At 33.6% G+C, this 23,653-nt stretch overlaps 1 protein-coding gene across 28 annotated transcripts in view; it reads right to left on the bottom strand.

The window, feature by feature from the left end:
• Gphn (gephyrin) overlaps positions 1-23,653 on the bottom strand; it is a 595,586-nt gene that overhangs the window by 104,143 nt on the left and 467,790 nt on the right. For all 28 annotated transcript variants that reach the window (XM_040276071.2, XM_078050082.1, XM_040276074.2 and 25 more), the window contains one exon: positions 13,566-13,703. In XM_040276071.2, the coding sequence (XP_040132005.1) occupies positions 13,566-13,703 (138 nt within the window). The remainder of the gene's footprint in view (positions 1-13,565; positions 13,704-23,653) is intronic.

Below are 23,653 nucleotides of genomic sequence, written 5' to 3'. Positions count from 1 at the left end.
GAAAAAAAATTTGAAAAAATTGACAAAACAAAAGTTGGTTCTTTGAAAAAATAAATAAAATTGATAAACCACTAGCCATGCTAATGAAGAGAAGGAGAGAGAAAACTCAGATTACTAATATCCATGATGAAACAGAAAATATCATGATGGACACTACAGAAATACAGAAGATAATTAAAAATTATTTTGAAAATTTGTATTCCAATAAAATAGAAAATACTGAAGGCATCAGCTAATTTCTAGAGGCATATGATATGCCCAAACTAAATCAGATGATATACACAATTTAAACAGATCAATTTCAAGCAAGGAAAATTAGGATGCCATCAGAAGCCTACCAACCAAGAAAAGTCCAGGATGGATACATAGCTGAGTTCTACAAGACCTTCAAAGAAGAACTAATACCACTACTTTTCAAACTATTTCATGAAATAGAGAAAAAGAGAACACTTCCAAACACATTCTATGAGGCCAATATCACCCTGATTCCAAAATCAGACAAAGAAACATCAAAGAAAAAAAATTTCAGACCAATATCTCTAATGGAAATAGATGCAAAAATTCTCAATAAAATTCTGCCAAACTGAATACAAAAACATATCAAAAAGATAGTACACCACTATCAAATAGGGTTCACTCCAGGGATGCAAGGTTGGTTCAACATATGGGAATCAATAAATGTAATTCATCACATCAATACACTAAAAAATAAAAATCATATGATCATCTCAATAGATGCAGAAAAAGCATTCGCCAAAATACAGCACCCGTTCATGTTCAAAACACTAAAAAAACTAGGGATAACAGGAACATATCTCACCATCATAAAAGTCATCTATGCTAAGTCCCAAGCCAATCATTCTAAATGGAGAAAAATTGAAAGCCTTCACTCTAAAAACTGGAACAAGACAGGGATGACCTTTTTTACCACTTCTATTTAACATAGTTCTTGAAACTCTAGCCAGAGCAATCAGACAGATCAAAGAAATGAAAGAAAGTAAATTGATAAGGGCATTAAGACCACTAAATGGGGAAAAGATGGTATCTTTGACGAATATTATTGGGAACACTGGGTGCCTACATGCTAAAGAATGAAGTTGGACTTTCACATTAAACCATACATTAAAATTAACTCAAAGACCTAAACATAAGTCCTAACATTATAAAATGCCTAGAAGAAAATGGGAGAAGTTTATGACAATTTGGCATTGATTTCTTAGATATCATACCAAAAGCATAGGCAAAACCAAAAAATAGACAAATGAGACTATATAAAACTTAAATATTTTGCTCAGCAAAGAATATCATCAATAGAGCAGTCTGTGGATTGGGAGGAAAGAATTATATACTATATCCCTGATAAAGGAGTATATCAAGAAATAACACAATAACAAAAAATAAGATAACCCAAGTAGAAAATGGTCTAAGTATTTGAATATGTATTTCCCTAAAGATGAAGTATAGCTGGCACATGGCACATGCTTGTAATTCCAGAGGCTTGGAGGCTGAGGCAAGAGGATCACAAGTTCAAAGCCAACCTCAGCAAAAACGAGGCACTTAGCAACTCAGTGAGACCCTAGCTGGAAATAAAATACAAAAAAGGGCTGGGGATGTGGCTCAGTGGTTAAGCACCCCTGAGTTCAATTCCTGGTACCAAAAAATGAGGTATAAATAGTTTAAAAAAGATATGAAAAGATACAATAATTATCAGAGAAATGAAAAATCAAAACCACAATGAAATATTACTTCATACCCATTAGGAGTCTTCTATCAACAAAACAAAACAGAAAATAACAAATCCAAATTTTGGTGATAATGTAGAGAAATTAGGACCCATGTACATCATTGGTGGGATTTTAAAATGTTGTAACCACTACAGAAAATAGCAAGGCAGTTCCTCAAAAAAAAAAAATCAGAAATATAACTACCATTTAATTCAGCAATCCCACTTCTGGGTATACTTCAATGGAGGGCCTTGAAGAGATATTTTTCTTTTGAGGCAGTGTCTCACTATGTTGCCCAGCTGATTTTGAACACCTAAACTCAAATGATCCTCCTATCTTAGCTTCTGGAGTGCTGGGACACCAGACACACATCACCATGCCCAACTTTTTGAAGGGATATTTGTACACCCATATTCATAGACACAATATTCACACTAGCCAAGAGATAGAAGCAACTCAAATGTCCATCGATGGATGAACAGATAAATAAAATGTATCTGTTTTATTATCCATTAAATGAATGTATTATATACATTCAATGGTGAAATTAAAATTATTCAGCCTTAAAAAGGAAAGAAATTCTATCACATACTATAATACGGAAAAACCTCAAGGACTTCATACAAAGTGAAATTGATTAATCACAATAAGACAAATTCTTCGTGGTTCCACTTATATGAAATATCTGAAGAAGTCAACAACATAAGAACATAAGGTAAAAAGAATGTGGTTGCTGGGCATAGCAGTGCACATTTGTTTCAAAATAAAAAATAAAAACGTCTAGGGATGAAGCTCAGTGGTAAAGCTTAGAATGTGCCAGGCTTCTGAGTAGAAGAAGAAGAAAGAAAGAGAAGGAGGAGGAGGGAGAAGAGGAAGAGGAGGAGAAGGAAGGAAAGAAGAAGGGGAAGGGGAAGAAGAGGAAAAATAAGAAGAGGAGAGAAGGAGGAGGAAGGGGGAAGAAGAAGAAGAATGTGGTAACTTACAACAATGTTAACATGTTTAACAGTATTGACAGTACTGTTTCTTTCTTTCTTTTTTTTTCCTTTTGGTGCACTTGGGATTGAACCCAGAGGTCTTCTAGCACTGAGATGCATCTCTACCATCATCATCCCTTTTTGTTTGTTACTGGGGATTGAACCAAAGGTGCTTTACCACTGACATACATACTCAGTATTTTTAAAAAATTTTATATTGAAAAAAATTTAATTTTGATACAGGGTCTTGCTAAATTGATTAGGGCTTTGCTAAGTTGCTGAAACTCACCTCAAATTTGTGATTCTCCTGCCTCAGTCTCCTAAATTTCTGGGATTATGGGGGTGTGCTACCATATCTGGGTGAACTGTAGACTTAAACATGGTTAATGTGGGCTTTAAAATGTAATTATTAAAAAAGAGAGAGAAAAGAATGAAGGGCTGATATATGTTACAACATGGTGAGATTTTGAAAATATTATAAATCAAAGAAGTCATTTAAAAAAGTCAAATATCATATCATTCTATTTATACAAAATGTCCAGAATAGGCAAAATAGACTAATAATTATTTAGGTTTGGGGGTCAGGTAATCAGAGGATACGAGGATGATAGCTAAATAGATATTCTTATTAATGTGATGAAAACAATCTAGAATTGATTGTGGTAATGGTTCACATATCTCTGAATATACTAAAACCTTTTGTGCTATGCACTTTAAAGTTATTATTTCTTTTAAAGTCAAGGCTAGAAGTAGTTTTCACAAGGAGAATATTTCTCTCATCTCAATATATAACTATATTTACAAAAGTCATAATTATAGCACACATATACCAGCTAGTCTTTATAGACCTTCTTTATATATATATTGGGAGAAAAAAATAAAACATTTTATCTGGAAAGGAAGAAATGTCTCACACTTGGTTAAGATAATTAATATAGACTTAACAATATATATAAGTGACCATCTTTTTATTTTGAACTTATGATAAATATAGGGGTTGCTATTTTTAAGATAAATTGGATTCCTACTAAATTAGAGTCCAGCTTTTGGAGTTGGTATTAATATACCAGTCCAGTTTAAGTCTCTTCAAAGAGAAAAGCATGACTCACCTCAGTTTTGATCTAAGAGACTAACAGAAGGGAAAAATATTTGGAGAAAAATATGCAATCTAGTGGAACATGGTGAAGGATTCCAGTTGGCAACAGACACAAAAGAACTGAAGGAACAAATGTCAGACATACCTCCTCACTACACAAGCAACTATACCCCTGTGTCTCTCATTAGAGTTTAGGACCAAACAATTACAGGGTCTTTCCATGCTGTAAATATGAGATTTCATTGAATGTTTAACCAGATAGATGATCCACTTGAGAATATAAAGAATACATAGTAGTTCTGCAAATTTATATTATCTCACAACATGAGACAGTCTCTCTTGCATACATGTAAATAACTTACATTGATGTTAAACAATCTTTCCCCTTACTCATAGGTGAAGCCTAAGCATTAGTGTTGAATAAACTTTGGACATGTGATTTTTAGAAAGGGTGGCTTAGTCTTCAAGCATAAATGGGAACCAGAAGCAGTAACTTCTCACTGGGATATTATGACTGTTTTGAGTTTTGCATTTGGTAGAGAAACAACAGTGGGCAGCTGAAGTAGTGGCAAACAAAGGACTTACTGAACAAATGTAATTTCAGGAAAACATCAGCAAAATTTCTTTTCTCAAATTGCCCCATTCCAATGAGACCTCAATTTATAATAAGCAAAAAGAACAGTTTTCCCAGTATGTAATTAATGCAACTAATATGCTTACTTAGGAACATTTGGTGGTGGGAGTCTGAAGCCCTTAACAGACTGCAGTGAACTTTTAATTTTGTTGGAGGTTAGGCTGCATGCCAAGAAGCTATGGCCCTGCTTTCAGAGTCTAAGGAGATAATGTCCCTTCTGTTCTACTTTTATCACACATTGCATATCCTAAATTCTGTAAAATAATGTCTTCAATTTGATAAAGATGAAGAGCATACATTATATACACATATTTCTGGTTTATGTAGTAAGAAATCCTAAAGGTAGAGCTATGTATCATTAAGGACTCTGGCCTTATATAATAAATGACCTCAAAAGGCTGATGACAAGGAAGCAGTGGAAAATACTGACTGGTACACTGTTGTTTTGTGTGGCATGCTTGCTTATGTTGCAAGAAAACAGTGGCAGAGTAGTGGATCAAAAAGGGATAGTATTTTTAGGTTGTAAACAGGACACTCATAAAAGATTCTGCTTCCCAAATAATAGTGATTTACAAATTCCCTACTAGCCTGAGTACTGATATTTTTAAACTGAAATTTGCCTAGAAAGTATCTTCATAAAGAATCCTTACAGATTCAAACATCTGACAATGAACATTCACATCAAATTAAGACAGGTTCTGAGGTTAAGTATGAAAGTGAGCATACACTCAAGTGTATTCTCTAAAGGATAAAAGTTAAATATTTAATTTGGGTGGGTATTTATTCTGATCCAGATAATCTCTTCTTGCTACATTAAGATATTAGAAAAAATAAGTGACTTTTTAATGTAAGATTGGAAAGGATCTTAATTTCTAACTTATCAGAATGATTACACAGTTATAAAGTTCCCTGTGTAGTTAGCTCTAAGAAGGCTTTACAGGAGGTGAAGGGAAAATTCTATGTTTAGTGCTCCTCACTTTGGCAAACCAAGATTCTATTATTTGTATGAATCAATAGTATAGTGAGTAACAATGTTGATGGATAGATACCACCCAAGACTTCCTAATATACAGCATAGACATAAAACCTTCTGCTATTAATTATAAATTTGTCAAAAAGTTTATTTATGTCATTGCAACAGCATCAATACTGCAACATTAAAAAAATACCATTCCACCTAATACAGGGGAGAAGTTGCTAAAAGGTCTTTTTTACTTTATTTTTTTCTTTTTTACCTAACAGTTATTCATTGTGCTCACCAAAATAGTTGAAGAAGGCAGTGTTGACATATATTCTTATCTGGTCAAATGGTCATCAGTAAGAACAATATTGACTAAGGCCAAGGATTAAGAGAGCTACTAAGAAAGTTAAAGCCTGTGTAGATTTGAGTCTCTACATCCTTAAAAAAAACTTTAAAAATGAATATAACATACTTTTAAAAATATTGGGTTTTTAAAATTTTTTAGGTGTAGATGGAAACAACACAATGCCTTTATTTTTATGTGGTGCTGAGGATCGAACCTGGGTCCTGCCCGTGCTAGGCAAGTACTCTACCGCTGAGCCACAATCCCAGCCCCTGAACCACAATCCCAGCCCCAAATATAACATACTTAAAAAAAGCTTAGTGATTATTTATGACACTAAAATAAATGTTTAACCAGTGAATGTTCAAAAGCATATTCTAACTCAATTTATTTCCCACAACTTCATTTGAAAGACTAACTAGACAAAATTTCAGTGCATTATAGATGTGACGTATTTAAGATTTCACATGTATGAACTCAGAAAGACTGAATGATTTAGGGGTAAAAGCCTTGTGTTAATTAGCTTTCTGTTGCTTTGACAAAAAAAATCTAAGAAAAATAATTTAAAGGAAGTAAGATTATTTTGGCTTATAGTTTCAAAGTTAGCTCCTAGCTTCATTGCTTTTGGGCCCGTGGTGAGGTAGAGTATCATGGTACAGAAGGCATGGTGTAAAAGAACCCTTTAGCCCTTCACCTAGGAAGCAGGAAGAGAGGTTGTGTATTATAAAAGGTAGGGAGCTGGGCACAGTATAACACACATATAATCTGAGACACTCAGGAGGCTGAGGCAAGAGGATTATAAGTTTGAAGCCAGCATAAGCAACTTAGAAACCTTGTCTCAAAATAAAAAATAAAAAGGGTTGGGAAATGTAGTTCAGTGGTAGAGTGTCCCTGGATTTAATCCCCAGTACTGGCAAGGAAAAAAAAAAAAAAAAAGAAGATCCAGGGTCAAGATATACTGTTCAAGGCTATGCCCTCAAGGACCCACTTCCTCCAACTAGGCACAAGGTTCCACCACCTCCCAGTAGTGCCACTAGCTGGGGACCAAGCCTTTAACACATGAACCTTTGGGGGACATTCCAGACTTAGACTATAATAGGCCTCCTCTGGTAAACAACAACAACAGAAAAAAACCTAGCATATTAATTAATGCATACTCATCCCAGCAATCATGTATATAGAATAATACAATAAAATTCCTATGCCTATAAAATATATAGCTTGTTCAAAGTGTTAGCATGTACTGCATTTGTATATTTCCATTTAAAGATGCTCATTACCTGCAAATGTGATAAGAAATGGAGAGTATCATTCTTTTGCCATTAAAAAAAAAAGCCCCAATCTTTCTGCACAGTTATAGGGTTTGGAATAATAGTAAGGTTATGATTATTAGAAATGATTGTCATAATTTAGCAATATAAAAAGATATAACAGAATTGATAATTAGTTCTTAAGTTGAGTTGGATTTTATTTTATTGTCACAACTGACATCCATTATAAATATTCATTTCTATTTATGAAATGTTAAGCTTTAAAAATAATAACTGTGCTAACTATAAAAAGAATAATAGTTTTAAAAAATATTTAAAATGTTCTTGGGATTACAGAAAATGCTTCAATCAAGAGCACTGAATCAAGAGCTCACTCTTGTTAGTAGTAAATAATGGAAATCTTGCCATACTCAGGGGGTAGGGTGTCACTGACAAATGGGTAGCACTATGTCCAAGGTGGGAATTATTTGGTCAGGTTTTGATGCAGACAAAAAACCCAAAATGTTTATTTCATCGTTTAAATAATTTAAATTCTTCTTTAATGATAATCTTCTCCTTCTCCTTCTTTTTTTGTATTAGGGATTGAATTCAGGGGCACTCAACCACTGAGCCATATCCCCAGCCATATTTTGTATTTTATTTAGAGACAGGGTCTCATTCAGTTTTTTAGAACCTCGCTTTTGTTGAGGCTGGCTTTGAACCTGTGATCCTCTTGCCTCTGCCTCCTAAGACTCTAGGATTACAGGTATGCACCACTGCACTTGGTGATGATCTCTTAAACAGTGCCCTATAACCTTCCATATGGTCCACAGGGGAAAAATATTTTCTTACTATTGTTTCTGTGATTTTGAACCACAGAATCCAGTATTTTAATATTAATTCCTAACTTTTCCACCATAGATTGGTCCTATGTCAGGATATTACTGTGGCTATTAAAAAAAGAAAGATCCATTTTGGAAATTTTCATCTTAGAAGGAATAGGAAATTTTGACGCTATTCTTTTTTAGATAAATTTCCATTTTTAAAAAGTATTAACTGCAGTATTTTTCATTGTCTATGTTATGAATCCTAAATTAATGCTATTAATATAGACTATGGTACATCAAAATTGACACTGAATAAACAGATTGTTAAATACATGTACCAAATAAGAGATGAATATTGAAAATGTGAAAAACTAATGAGGTGCCTAAATAGAATAGAGAAATTAAGAGTTGTATTTAAACACTACCTTGTTTTAGCCACAGATATATTCTATAAAGCTATGTGTAATACCTTTAAAAATCTTATTGAAAAATTAATTGCCCCTTACTTTTCTAGCTAAACATGAATTATGTTCTATCAAAATTGCTTGAAGTGAGATATATTCATATGCTTTAGTTTTTATATACAATTATATAATGGTATACATAGAAGAAAATATGATATAGAAAGACAAGTCTGTTTGGTTATGATATAGGGCAATTAGGCCAAAAATTGTCCAATTTCTATGTGAATAAGTTAATTTTATTTAATTATATAACTATAAAAATAACCTTTCTATACAAGGGTGTTTAGTGTGTACTGTGATAAATCACACATGTGGTACTCACCATAGTGGGGGAAAAGAAGCACCTGAAAGCACATATACAGAGAGCTGATTGGTAATATAATATAACTTTTGGATATGAAGAACATAACCACAATTACTTACAGGTAATTATGATTATACTCATACACACATACACACACAGGCACATGTCACAAACATTTATAGAGTAGTCCCTCTTATCTGCAGTTTTGCTTTCCACAGTCTTAGTTTCTGCAGTCAACTGTGGACTGAAATATTAAATGGAAATTTCCAGAGATAAACATCAGAAGTTTTAAATTGTATGTTGCTTTGAGTAGCATGATAAAATCTTGTGTCATCCCATTCTGTCTGACCTGGGATGTGAATCATCCATTTTTTCATTGTATTTACACTGTATGCACTACCTGCCATTAGTCACCTAGCAGGCATCTTAGGAATCAGATGAACTGTGAAGATATTGCAGTGATTGTGTTCAAATAATACTCATTAAAAAATAACACTCATTTTACTTGATAATAACCACAAAGCAAAGGAGGCACCAAGACATAAAACATGGAGGACAGATTAATTCTGATAGTATGTAGCAATACTAAAAGGCCTATACTAGAAAAACATAGTATATAGGGTCCAATATTATCAGCAATTTCAGGCATTCACTGAGGGGTCTTGGACAAGAGAGAGAACTAATATAGAGACACTTAATGAAATGTTCATAGTTGAAGAATACAGGGAGAAGTAATGATGTCATAAGATGCAGAAACAGAAGAATAAAATGAGGTGTACATATTTTAGAGACTTAATGAGGTTCATTGGACTAAAGAGATAAGAATAACTGAAAGACCAATAAAAAAAAAGAATGACTGAAAGAATGGTACAAGTGGCCACATTCATGAAAAAATAAAATATCTGTAGCAAATACCAATACAGATCAATATTCCAGGAGATATCTGCAGGCAGACATTGTCACTGAAATGATGACCTTATTAGACTGAAGACAGACATCAGGGGGCAGTAATTTGGATAATAAAAATGTATTCTTTTACTAGAAAGATTAGAGTAATCATTCTCAATTCTTTGCTTCGATTTTATAAAGCTCAACCAGGGGTAAGTTAAAAACAATGAAAAACTGCTGCTTAAAAAAAAATTTCTAATGAGACACAGAGTACATGCCTGAATGACCTGAGTGGGTAGAATGTAATTATACTAGATCAAAATGCATGCAGTATCTAGAGTCTATTAATGTGGACCAACAAATGGAACTGAGCCAAGGAATTCTAGCTTTTACTTTTGTAATTTAAAAGTCTTAGGGCTATGATCTTAGAATCCCCAAGAGGGGAGAAGGAATTCAGTTACTAAATCCCCAATACAGAAGCTTAGTGAAAGTTAGATTATATATATATATATATATATATATATATATATATATATATATTTTTTTTTTTTTCTTTATAGTATCCTAAAATAGGCCTATACTGGGTGGACATTATTTCCATTTTACATTGGTTCAGCTTGTGAAAGGCACAGCAAGGTAAGGAATGTCTGATGGTAAAGCTTCTTCCAGTATACTTTGCTTCCTTTTTTCTTATTCTCTGACAGCCCCTGAATAATCAGAAGGAATTAATTAACTCACCGCATGACTTGTGAATCACCTTGATAAGTACTTTCTATTGCTTGGAATCCCAAGTTTCTGAATTTCTCTAAAGGGCAGAGGATTTCTACTTAAGAAAATTGTCCATTTTCAGGCAACTAACTAGAAGTCAGAGACAGGAACATGTGCTTCTGTGCTGTGGTCAGTATTTTAAAAGAATTAATTCACTGTTTCAAATTGAATTCCAGCAGCAAAGATTAAAGTTTCCTTGGCTAGAACTGCTAAAACTTTTTCAAAAAACAAAGAGCCAAGGTCAGAGATACTGAAGTCTTTGATCATGTAATCATAAACAAGAAAACTTAGCATGTATGATATAAGATAAAGCTCCCAAGAGAGCAGAATCATTTCTTTGGAAAACTATAGTTTTTCCTTCATTAACTAAGGATTACAGAGTGATGCCAGAATAGTTTAATCTTACAGTAGTTGTTATCACATAAAATATGAAGTTGTGATTTATTCATGTCACACATTTTACCAGTAAAAAGGATGAATCATAAATGGTAATCTTTTTTTTATGAGTGGTTGTTTTTTTTATTGGTTGTTCAAAACATTACAAAGCTCTTGACATATCATATTTCATACATTAGATTCAAGTGGGTTATGAACTCCCATTTTTACCCCAAATATAGATTGCAGAATCACATCAGTTACACATCCACATTTTTACATGATGCCATATTAGTGACTGTTGTATTCTGCTACCTTTCCTATCCTCTACTATCCCCCCTCCCATCCCCTCCCATCTTCTCTCTCTACCCCATCTACTGTAATTCATTTCTCTCCTTGTTTTTTTCCCCATTCCCCTCACAACCTCTTATATGTAATTTTGTATAACAATGAGGGTCTCCTTACATTTCTATGCAATTTCCCTTTTCTCTCCCTTTCCCTCCCACCTCATGTCTCTATTTAATGTTAGTCTTTTCCTCCTGCTCTTCTTCCCTGCTCTGTTCTTAGTTGCTCTCCAAAGAAGACATTTGGCATTTGTTTTTTAGGGATTGGCTAGCTTCACTTAGCATAATCTGCTCTAATGCCATACATTTCCCTGCAAATTCCATGATTCTGTCATTTTTTAGTGCTGTGTAATACTCCATTGTGTATAAATGCCACATTTTTTTTTATCCATTTATCTATTGAAGGGCATCTGGGTTGGTTCCACAGTCTAGCTATTGTGAATTGTGCTGCTATGAACATCGATGTGGCAGTATCCCTATAGTACGCTCTTTTAAGGTCTTCAGGGAATAGTCTGAGAAGGGCAATAGCTGGGTCAAATGGTGGTTCCATTCCCAGCTTTCCAAGGAATCTCCATACTGCTTTCCAAATTGGCCGCACCAATTTGCAGTCCCACCAGCAATGTATAAGAGTACCCTTTTCCCCACATCCTCGCCAGCACTTGTTGTTGTTTGACTTCATAGTGGCTGCCAATCTTACTGGAGTGAGATGGTATCTTAGGGTGGTTTTGATTTGAATTTCTCTGACTGCTAGAGATGGTGAGCATTTTTTCATGTACTTGTTGATTGATTGTATGTCCTCCTCTGAGAAGTGTCTGTTCAGGTCTTTGGCCTATTTGTTGATTGGGTTATTTGTTTTCTTATTGTTTAATTTTTGAGTTCTTTGTATACTCTGGCTATTAGGGCTCTATCTGAAGTATGAGGAGTAAAAATTTGTTCCCAGGATGTAGGCTCCCTATTTACTTCTCTTATTGTTTCTCTTGTTGAGAAAAAACTTTTTAGTTTGAGTAAGTCCCATTTGTTGATTCTAGCATAAATGGTAATCTTGCAAAATATTATCTGCAATTTTTTTATGCCAAGTATGCCTTTCCCAAGAAATCAAAGGAAAGCTATTTATATCAATGGGGCTTGCTCCTTAAAAGCTTTGATTGCAAACAGGAGCTAAAATGAGAAGATATACTAAAGGACAGATCAGAGACAATAGAAAATTAGTTCATAGCCAAAATGGACTAAACAAACAAATGAACAAAAACCAGTTTACACACATATACCACCTTTGGGTATTTGTTTCAAAAGAATAATTTTCATACTGATTTGTGAAGCTGTATAGCATACTGAAATGAGCATCAGACTTGGAGTTAATAATCCTGGATTCTATATGTTTTAATCATAACTTTTTTTCACTTTAAGGATCTTATCATAACTCTTTTGGTCATAACTTTCCTCATCTTTAAACCACTATTTGACCAGCTATCCCACTCCTTGGTCTATAGCCAAAGAACTTAAAATCAGCATAATACAATGACACAGCCACATCAATGTTTATAGCAACTCAATTCATAATAGCTAAACTATGAAACCAACCTAGGTGCCCCTACAACAGAAGAATGGACAAAGAAAATGTGTTATATATATATACAATGGAATATTACTCATCCTTAAAGAGATTGAAATCATGGCATTTGCTGGTAAATGGATGGAGCTGGAGAATATCATGCTAAGTGAAATAAGCCAAACCCAAAGAACCAAAGACCAAATGTTTTCTCTAATTTGCGGATGCTAATTCACAATAAGTGAAGGAATGGGACTGGGAACAAAAAGAGGTACTTTGGATTATACAGATGGGAATGAAGGGACGAGAGAGGGTATGAGGCTAGAAATGATAGAATGAATTGGGCATTATGACCCTAGGTGCACATGTGATTACACGACCAGTGTAATTCTACAACATATACACCAGAAGAATGAGAAGTTACACTCCATTTAGGTATGATGTATCAAAATGCATTCTACTGTCATGTATAACTAATTAGAGCAACAACAACAACAACAAAAAGACATTATTTATATCCCATTTCTGACAGAGAAGTCACCAGACAGACTCAGAGTTAATTATTTTCCTCACTCAGCAATGATAGCTCTCTCTTTAGAGTACTAGTATTTTGAATCAGAAACACACCTGATATCTCCCCCAAAACTTTTATTTTTTTGTTACTGGGGATTGAACTCAGGGGGCACTTGACAGCTGAGCCACATCCCCAGCCATATTTGGTATTTTATTTAGAGACAAAGTCTCACTGAGTTGCTTAGTGCCTTGCTTTTGCTGAGGCTATCTTTGAACTTGTGATCCTCCTGTTTCAGCTTCCCAAGCCACTGGGATTACAGGTGTGCTCTACTGTGCCAGTTCCCCCCATTTTTATGAAAAGCAACCTTTATGGTATTATACTTTGTATAATGTTAAGGCTGACCGTATAGTTGAATAGAAATAAAAAACAAAAAGAATGATTATAATTGTGACAGTGATAAACAATCTTTATCTTTCAGGGCAATTATACCTTCGTGTTTTATGAATCTTAGAAAAAAAAAGAAGAAATAAAAGGGCAAATATGATAGTACCTCGGTAATTGATGATTTCTGTCCCAAGCACCGGAGTCATCTCCAGGACTGTGATAAAGGCTTTGTCCATAGATGTCAGAGGAAAAGGAGACATGCGGTGTCTTCTAGCCACCTTGGTGATATCAACAGCACTGTGACCTAAACAGGAAGATAATTAACTGAGAATATAATGCTGAAATACTGATCAAAAAGTGGAAATGACTTATAAATATCAGTAACTCCTAATTTCAAATGAATATTACCAGAAACTTTCTTTCCTTCTTCCAAAACACAGCTTGCTCTGTGTAAAAAGTTAGCATTGTTATATCATATATCCAAAGCTGGTGAAATTTAATGATACTGGTTAATGCTTTTTTTGTCAAGAGACTGTAGTAAATAAACTCATTAATCTTCACAACCACATATGGTGAGGCACCATTCTTATCCTTACTTACAGATGAGGGAAGACAGTCTTTGAGAGGCTGTATACCTTTGTGTAAATCTCAGAACTAGTAACAGAAGAGCCAGGAGTCAAATGTAGGTAGTCTTGCCTTTAGAGTTCATGTGCTCTACTACTGTTCTCAACTTTGAATACTAAAGAAACTAGTTAGCAAAATTAAGTTTTAAAACATCAATTTTTAGGTTACACAGGAAATTTTCTTTCCTATGTAAAAATGCATGGAAAATATTATTTTTAATTTTTCTACTTCCTATATGACCATTCTAGTCCCATGGCATTAATATCACCCATATACTAAAACAACCAATTTTTTTTACCTCCAATTTCAGCTTTTACCCTCAACTCTAGATTTGTATGTCAACCAATAGCTATGAGATTGTATATATTTTCAGACTTGGAATCACTTATCCAGCATGTGCTTGAATGTGTATGTCAAACATAAAGAGCCCAAAATTAAATTCTCAATTCTCAACCCTCCTATTCTACCCATATGATATCTTATTCTTGAGCAATTAACATCTCAGTCATCAACAGTAAATCCATTATTTCAGCTATTATGCCAAAACCTTGGAGACAACCTTGAATCTTCTCTTTTTGTCATAGCAATATTCGAAATATATTAGAACCTGATTATTGTCACTTCCACTGGTACTGCAATAGTTGGAACTATTGCTTATGTCCTGGAAAACTGAATAGCCTCCTAACTGGTCTCCTTGCTTCTATCCTTGTTCCACTTCAGTTTCTTCATAGAGTAATTTACAGTGATCCTTTTACATTTTACATTGGACTGTGCAAATCTCTGCTTACAACTCTCCAAAGACTTTCTATTTCAATTATAGTAAAATCATTGCTAGGTCCTATAAGGCCCAACTTATTATCACTTCTACTGTTCTTACCTCCTAATATTTCCTTCCTTGTTCACTGTGCTGTAGCCATACCAGTTCCTTCCTTTACAATGATCCTGCTAAATTTATCTCCCCACAGGGCCTTTAAACTTGCTGTTTCCTCTCTTGAACCATCTATTCCAGATAGCATCATCCATCCCCCATTTCTTTCAAGTCTCTGCTCAGATTTCACCTCATCAAAGTGGTATCATCAGTATTATCAGAGAGGCATTTCTTGAATACCCTATATATAATACTGCCTACTATTAGTTCACTTTATCCCACTGAATTTTTTTCAAACACACACAGATGTTCATAACCATATAAAAATACATCAAATAATTATTTGTTGAATTAATAAAGGAATCATTTAATGACAAAAAGATTTCTTGGGGCACTATATCCTCATGCATAAAAAAATTGGCCTTACCCTTGGAAGCTTATAAATGTACAGACCAAATGGTAAAGAGAAAGGAGTAATACAAACACTATTGGTTGGCTGTCCTAATTGCTATTCACAGCCTCCTTTTTCTTCCCTAGCCACTCTGCAAGTTAGGAGTAGTGTTATGATATATGATATTTTGGCCATTAAGATGCCCCTGGGGGCAATAATCTTATTACAAATAAAGAGATAAAGAGACAAAGCTTTAAAAGAAAACAGCTTTTTCCCTGTACCTTCTTTCTACCTGTAACATGGCTGGATACTGGGAGCCATTTTTCAAGTATGAGAATGTAAGCCGACACAGTAATGGAAACAGGAGGCCAAAAAAAGAGTCTGAGTCTCTGATGAAAAAGATGAGTTGTTAGGCAAGCCTGTGGACTCCCTGCCACTAAACTTTTTATATGGGAGATAAATAAGCTTTTAATGCTTTAAACCACTTTATAATGATTACACATATCCTTCAGAAGATCGTCATTGCATCTTATTAAATTTAGCACTTTACTCCAACCCCAGCAGCTGCTCCAGAAATGCTCACTGAATTGGCTTAAAGGCACTACCCCAAAGAGTTTCTGATTAATAACAATATCATAAGTCACCCCCAAAAGACACAGAAAATTACTTATACTCTCAGTATGACATTTCTTTTCATGGATAATCAAGATCAAAAGAATTCAAAGCTTGTAGGATTTTATAGATTATTTTGTGGTAAATATGAATAATGTTTTCTATTCAGAATAGTAGGTAAACATTTAAAAAAGACTTATGTATGATTTTTCACATATAATTGAAATGTAAATTTACTTATAACACTTTTTTTGAGATCTGGGACTAGTCAATCAAATATACAAACACACTTTCCCTACTAGTGTAACTGAAAAGAATGATAGAGATAGCTGCTTCTGCTTTCTATTCAACTATATAGGTCTCAGATATCTTTCTATGATATGCTGCACTTAATGGTGCAAATTTTATGTAATCTTATAAAAACTGTCCTTAAAAATGTTTACTTTCTGAGAAGAAAACTATATTTTTATTTGTATAGTTTATCTGTTGAATATACTTTGTAATGGTATAAAAATAATTTTTTAAAGATCAGACAAATATATATCAAGTGTATTTTATATGAACTAGGTCCAGCAGAAAAGAAAGACATGCAAATAAATAATTGATAAGAGCAAAAGGTTTGTAAACTACATGATGGTCCTTTAACTGCAGAGATTGGTAGTTATTATTTTCTTGTTTGTGAATTGCAGCATGAGTAGCTACTAGCCAGGAAATATCACTTTCGTTTCTAAAATACTTTTGTACCTTGTTTATAATTCTTCTGGCACTTACCACTCACCATATTATGCTATAGATATTTAAATATCTGCCTCACCTCTGTTAGATTATGAACTTGAAGGCAGAGCCTATAAACATATTAATCTTTGTGTCTGTTGCCACTTTGAGAACAGTGCCTCCCTCATGCTTATGAAAGCAGATCTTTTAAACAGAAAGTCCAAAGTTGGGAAGAAAAAAGCAAAGTGTTGCTTCCTGCTTTGTCCTTTTACTTCTCTAAGCCGTGAATATTTATAAACTGTGTCAAAGTGACTACCTTATTGGGTAAATAATTCATATATTTAAAAATAGGATAAACATTTAATTTTAAATTGAAATTAAATTTACTTTTAACTAATATATAAAACAAAATTATACATATTAATGTGATACCATGTGAAGTTTCAACACATGTATATACATTGTGTAATGTTTAAGTCAGGTTGAACATATATGTCTCCTCAAACACTTATTAATTTTTTATGATGAAAATATACAGAATCCTTTCAAGAAAATAATAACTACCAATCTCTGCAGTTAAAGGACCATCAGGTAGTACTCCACTGTGTATATGTATCACATTTTCTTTTTCTTTTTTTATAATATTTTTTACCTTAGTTGTTGATAGATTTATTTTGTTTATTAATATGTGGTGCTGAGAATCGAACCCAGTGCCTCACACATGCAAGGCAAGTGCGCTACTGCTGAGCCACAGTCCCAGCCCTGTATCACATTTTCTTTATCCATTTATCAGTGGATGGATACTTCAGTTGTTTCCATTTCTTGACTATTGTGACTGGTGCTGCAATGAACATGGGAGTGAGTGCAAATGTCTCTTGGACAGAGTGATTTCACTTCTTTTGGAAACATACTCAGTAATACCTTGCTAGATCATATGTTAGTTATATTTTTAATTTTTTGAGTGAAACTCCATAATGTTTTCTACAAATGGCTGTACTAATTTTTATGCCCACCAATAGAGTGCAACAGTTCCCTTTCTCCACTACATCAGCAGCACTGTTATTGTTATAAGTCTTTTTGATAATAACCATTCTTACTGGGATGAGGGGATATGGTGATACATGGCTTTGATTTGCATTTCCATGATGACTAGTAAGGCTAAACATTTTTTCACACACCTTTTTGCCATGTTTGTCTGCTTTCGAGAAATGTCTATTTAGGACTACTGCCCATTTTTTCATTCGGCTATTTGGGAGTTTTAGTGCTTCTGAGTTTTTTTAGTTAAAGAATTAAAGATAGTATATATTTAAGACATATGATATGTTGTTTTGAAATTTTTATACATTGTAGAATGGCTATTTGGAAGTCACTGGGTTAATACTGGTCCTTGTCTATAGTATTTGCAAGTTAGCCCAGGGATCTTCTAAATATATAATAAGTTAACTGCAAGGAATATCTCAAAGGAGGGTAATTTTAATTTTATGGCACATTAGCAGGTAGAGGTGTGTGTCCACACATGTGTGTGTGCATAGATATATATTTTCAACAAAAACTTATTGAGTACATTTCATGTGACAGGCTTCTTCTGACTCATGATCTGTACCAAATCACATAGTATTATGAACAGTCAGCTACTTCATCAATACAGAAGAGTTAACTTGGTCCCATAAATGTGAGGAAAACTATGTTTGTGATTTTTTCCATTTGAGAATAACATGAATGAAATAGATAAGCTAAAGGAATGGCTAATGTATATTTACCATACCCAGTTCTCTTAGATCCTTCACCAAATGGAGGAGGATTATATATCCATTTAAAAAGAACCCATTTAGGGACTGGGGATTAACTCAGTGGTATAGTGCTTGCCCATCAAGAACAAGGTTCCAAGTTCAATCTTTAGGGAAAAAAAAATTAACTAAAGTTTGTAGCCAAAAAGTTTGAAAACTATTGGTTCAGTGCTCCGTTTTCACATCAAAAGTGGGTGAATAATGCTCCAGGAAATGTCCTAGGGAAACTAGCAGCTGGAGCTAGGCTTAGAATGCATAGCATTCACATGTCTCAGGGTCTCTTACCCAGGGCTGGCAAAGGGTAAACCATTTTTTTAGAAAGCATGTATTTCCAAAATAAATTTGGTAAGCAAATACTTATATTTCCATTTTAAAAAGAAAAACAATTTGAACTATTTTTCTGATTTTGATGTCAGTGATTTATAAGGAGCTTCAAAATGAAAGCTTCAAAAAACTTATCTATTACTTCTCTTATTTTGAAATTTATAACCCTAAGACCCCTTTATTGTCTTGGGCCACAAGAAAACTCAATTGGTGGGAAAAGGATAAAAAAGTTCCCCTGCACATCGTAACCTTCTTCTTCATTTTGAATCCACCACAGAAATCTAAGGAAAAGAGAAAAAACAAAAATGAGGGGAAAACCCATTCATTTTTGCCCCTTGAAGGCCAGGTGAATTATAGCCTGACAGCCAGTGGTCCATAAAATTCATTTAGGCAAAAGTAGGAAAGGGGGGCTGTGGCTATGGCTCAGTGGTAGAGCGCTTGCCTAGCATGTGCAAGGCGCTGGGTTCTATCCTCAGCACCACATAAAAATACACAAATAAAGATATTTTGTCCAACTACAACTAAAAAAATTTTTTTTAAAGTAGGAAAGGAAGGAATGAGACTTTTTTTTTAGAAGTATGAATACTGTAATGAAAGGAAGTTGGATTTTTAATAAAGAAAATAGTTTCCTATAAAGCAAAAACTGGTTTTTGGCCACAAATATATTCTGATAGCTACCTCACAAATGAATACCAGTTGTGAGAAAGAGAATCTGTGAGAGCATTGGTTCCATTAAACTAATTCATACTACAAAATGGATGAAAACAAACATGTGAAAACACAACCTACTGAAAAATTACAGTACTCAAGGAAATATTTGTTGTAATAAAAATTACTTGGTCATATATGGTTGCTATTGACATTTGTAGGTTGTTTAACTAATGTGGCAAAAAGAAAACACAAAGAACCTTAGGATATGGGATCTTTTTGTGGGGTTGGGGGTAGAAGTGAGGTAGACAGTCTAGAGAACCTTCCCTTTTATAGCTGTCTGAATTGAGTGACAGGTTGAATTATTATAACATTTAAATTGATAGAATTCATCTGCAATGGTTTAATTTTCTGAAGTAGGTTTACAGGATTAAAGCTCTTCTACAATAGCTTAAGAAAAACAATAAAAAGTTATTCTTATAGATAGCCACAAATGGTTGCTAGAGTTTTCTGTAATAAGCTTAGTTTTCCATAAGTAAAACTAAACTGGTCTTTCTTATATATATATTTTGGGGTTCAATCCAGAAGTGGTGTTGATTATAGTTTTGTTCTATTCTTGTTAGGGAAAGAACCTGAAATGCTCCTGCAGTTTCCTATCTTTCATGTAACAGTCACTGAAAAGGCTATGTAAGAACTTATGCAAAAAGAACATGAGTTTGCCAGGACTGCCATTATTAAGACACAGTTAAATACTAACAGTAATGTTTATGATATAAAAAGCCTTTAAAGGGGCACTTAGAAAATACAAATGATTCCCTTCTATAGAGTAAGGTCACAACCTTCTTTTTGTGGCATAGCGGTCTTGAAATAGAGGATTACATCAATGAAATCATTGTTCTCACTTTCAATGCATCATTTAAACTTTTTTGTTGTTGTTGTTGTGGTTTGTAAATGGATACAATACCTTTATTTTTTTAAATTTTTATGTGGTGCTGAGGATCAAACCCAGCACCTCATACATGCCATAGCAAGCACTCTACCACTGAGCCACAAATGCAGCCCCTCAAAAGTACCATTTTTTAACCTACCAATTCTTAGTGTTTGATGTTTCATTTTGATTTGAAAATCCATTTTTTAAATTAAAAGTAAGTGAAGAAAAGATTCTTTCAGGTCTTAGGATAGACTATAGTAGAAAAAAAAATGTTCACAAAGCTTCTTCTTGATTAAATAAAAACCCCAGGTGGAAACTTTATTCTTCAAAATAATTAGTAAAAGAGTTTCCTGAACTACCTAAAGTATAAGTCATTATTCATTCTTTAGATACACAGAAAATCTCAAAGAAATCTCAAAGAATAGACTTGTCTGTCCTTATTAACATTACTACTTATGTTTCACACAGTATTTGCAGATAGAGAATCCCTTGCATTTCTATTTCCTGGATCTTTTTGAATAAAAAACTACCTATGATGATGAATAGCTCTCCTAGGACACTTAAAGAGTGAAGATGATAGTAATATGCTCATCTTAACTAGTTAGGGCCTTTGGTAATTCAAAGAATGTGTGGTTCAGATGTATAAAGCATTTAGTCTTTCATATATATCTTTCCAATTGAGAGAAGTGGGTTCAAAAACTCTAAGAAAACACTGGTAAATGGCAGAGTTCATAGACTCAAGACTACAGGGCACTTTGTATTATCTGCAAATAATTTCTCATATTGTCTTCAACTGACTAGTTTTATAAGTTTTCTTATTTGCTTATTTAAGATAATAAATCTCTTAGCATTTCTGACAAAACTTAGCATGTCTGAGAAGATTACTTATTTTCTAGACCTGAATAAAAAATACTAAAGAAAGTACTTAGGATTTCTGTGCATCAAGATTGTAAAACATAGCACTGATGTCACAAAATGTTAGCTCTGCAATTATATCAACAGTTTCCTATCACTCAAAGATTAATATTTCAGTTCCTTAAAATAGTACACAAAATCCTTCTTTGTTTCCTTTTTAACCAAATCACTCATTGTGCTACCCCTTGGAATTTGATAATATCATAGATATCAGAACATGTGTTATTGTTTCATATTTTTCTGCCTGGTATATTATGTTCTCTCTGCTTAGAATGCCTTTTCTTTCGTTCTTTTGTTCCCTTGGGAAATTACTACTCTTCCTTCACAACTTTTTTTTTTTTTTTAAAGTAAGAATGTATGAAAATAGTGATGGGAACATGTCAGAAGGACTTGGTGTAAGCTTGAAGAGACTTCCTTTGGTCTATTAAAAAATTACCACTTTGGGGCTGGGGTTGTGGCTCAGCGGTAGAGCGCTCACCTAGCATGTGTGAGGCCCTGGGTTTGATCCTCAACTACAACTAAAAAATAAATAAATATTTAAAAAATCACTACTTTGGTAACTATCATAGCAATAATTGGTTCAGGCAAAACCCATCAATTGATGCTAAGACAAGAAGGCAAAAACCTCAAAAAAAAACCCAATATATTTATATGATCTCAAAGTATATTCCCTTAAGACAGTTACCAAATACAAAGCAAAAAATTGTATTTTTCAGTGGAGAAACCTGGCATATGCAATCTTAGCCAAGTGATCAAAATTAATAAAACCAGTAATGGAACACATTAACATCATAGGTCCTCTGAGATGATGCACTAAAAAAGATATATCATCACATGTGAGGTATTCCTGACAAAATGCATAATCAATTGAATCATTAGGATGCATCAGAAAAATCTAAATTAGAGGGACATTGTACAAATTGCACAATTGATCTATACTTCTCAAATATAATAAGATCATTAAAGATAAAGAAAAACTTCATGAATTGTTCTAGATTAAAGGAGCCTAAGGAGTCATGATAAATAAATGTAATATATGATTCTGGGTTGGACCCCAGATAAGAACAAAAGAATGTTTTTCCCTTTTGTTATAAAGAATACTATTAGAAAAACTGGAAAATTTTAATGGAATAAGATTATATAATAATATTGTGACAGTGCTCATTTCTTAATTTTCATAATTTTACTAAGGTTATATAAGAGAATGTCTTCTTATTTCCTTCCATTCACACTGTTTTTTATTTTGAAGGAAATGCACAGTGAAGTAGGGTGAAGAAGTATCATGTCTACATTTGATTCATAAGCAGTTTAGGAGAGAAATGATAAAGCAAATGTGGTTAAATGTCAAGATTAGAGGGAGTCTAGTTCAAAGGTATATAGGAAGTCTTTGTCTTGTAACATTTGTGAAGTTTGAAATTATTTAAAAAACAATAAACAATCAAAGAGATTTGCTTAAAAATACCTCCTTTATAAAGCAATGTATGCAGTATAAATATTAAGATTTATTGAACACTGCATTAACTACATATCACATACTAATTGTACTTATTTATATACATCTGTTTTCTTAACTAGATTTTCAGCTCTTTAAGGAAGAAGAAGTATTTTAACATCAAGATCCAAAGATGCTGTGTACTTAGTACAGCCTAGATTATAAAGATTGACATAGGAGATGGGCTGAAGAGATAAACAACACTATATACAACTTCAAACCTTATTCTTGGCAATAACTTCAGTGCACTCTGTACTAGAATTGTTAATTAAAAAAATTGCAAATGTTAGGTTGAAAACTAGATTTTTCTTTGCTTTTGTTAAACAGTCCTGAAAGAGTCAATTTAGGAGGCAGAAGAAAAAAGAGAATAAGATACAATAATAACTTTTCACTAAGATTGCAATCACGGAAATGAAAAATTAGCTTTGTTTAATGTTTGTATTTCCTAGTTTAAAGATTAAATGGTAAAACTGTAAGCAGCACTCGAAACAAATCCTTACAGATCATATTTGTGCTCAGGAAGTTTATAGAAAACAATAAGTCCAAAAGGAGAAAAAAAGCAATAATTTCTCATGACTCAATGTGAATTGTCTTTAAGCTGTCTTTTTTTGCCTTTATTTTTAACTTACCACATATTAACTAAAATAAAAATATAATATTAAAAGTAAATAGAGCCTCGTGCAGTGGTGCATGCCTGTAATCTCAGCAGCTTGGGAGGGTGAGGCAGGAGGACCAAGTTCAAAGCCAGCCTCAGCAAAAGCAACTCAGTGAGACCTTGTCTCTAAATAAAATACAAAATGGGGCTGGGAATGTGGCTCAGTGGTGAATGCCCCTGAGTTCAATCCCTGGTATCAAAAAAGAAAAAAAAAAGAAAGAAAGAAAAAGTAAATAGATAAAATTTGCTGAGACCACGGTAAAAAAAGATAATGTGAAAAAGAAGATGTTATT

Source organism: Ictidomys tridecemlineatus, chromosome 5 (assembly GCF_052094955.1).
Source record: "Ictidomys tridecemlineatus isolate mIctTri1 chromosome 5, mIctTri1.hap1, whole genome shotgun sequence".
Classification (NCBI taxonomy): domain Eukaryota; kingdom Metazoa; phylum Chordata; class Mammalia; order Rodentia; family Sciuridae; genus Ictidomys; species Ictidomys tridecemlineatus.
This window is presented reverse-complemented; position numbering and strand designations above follow the sequence as displayed.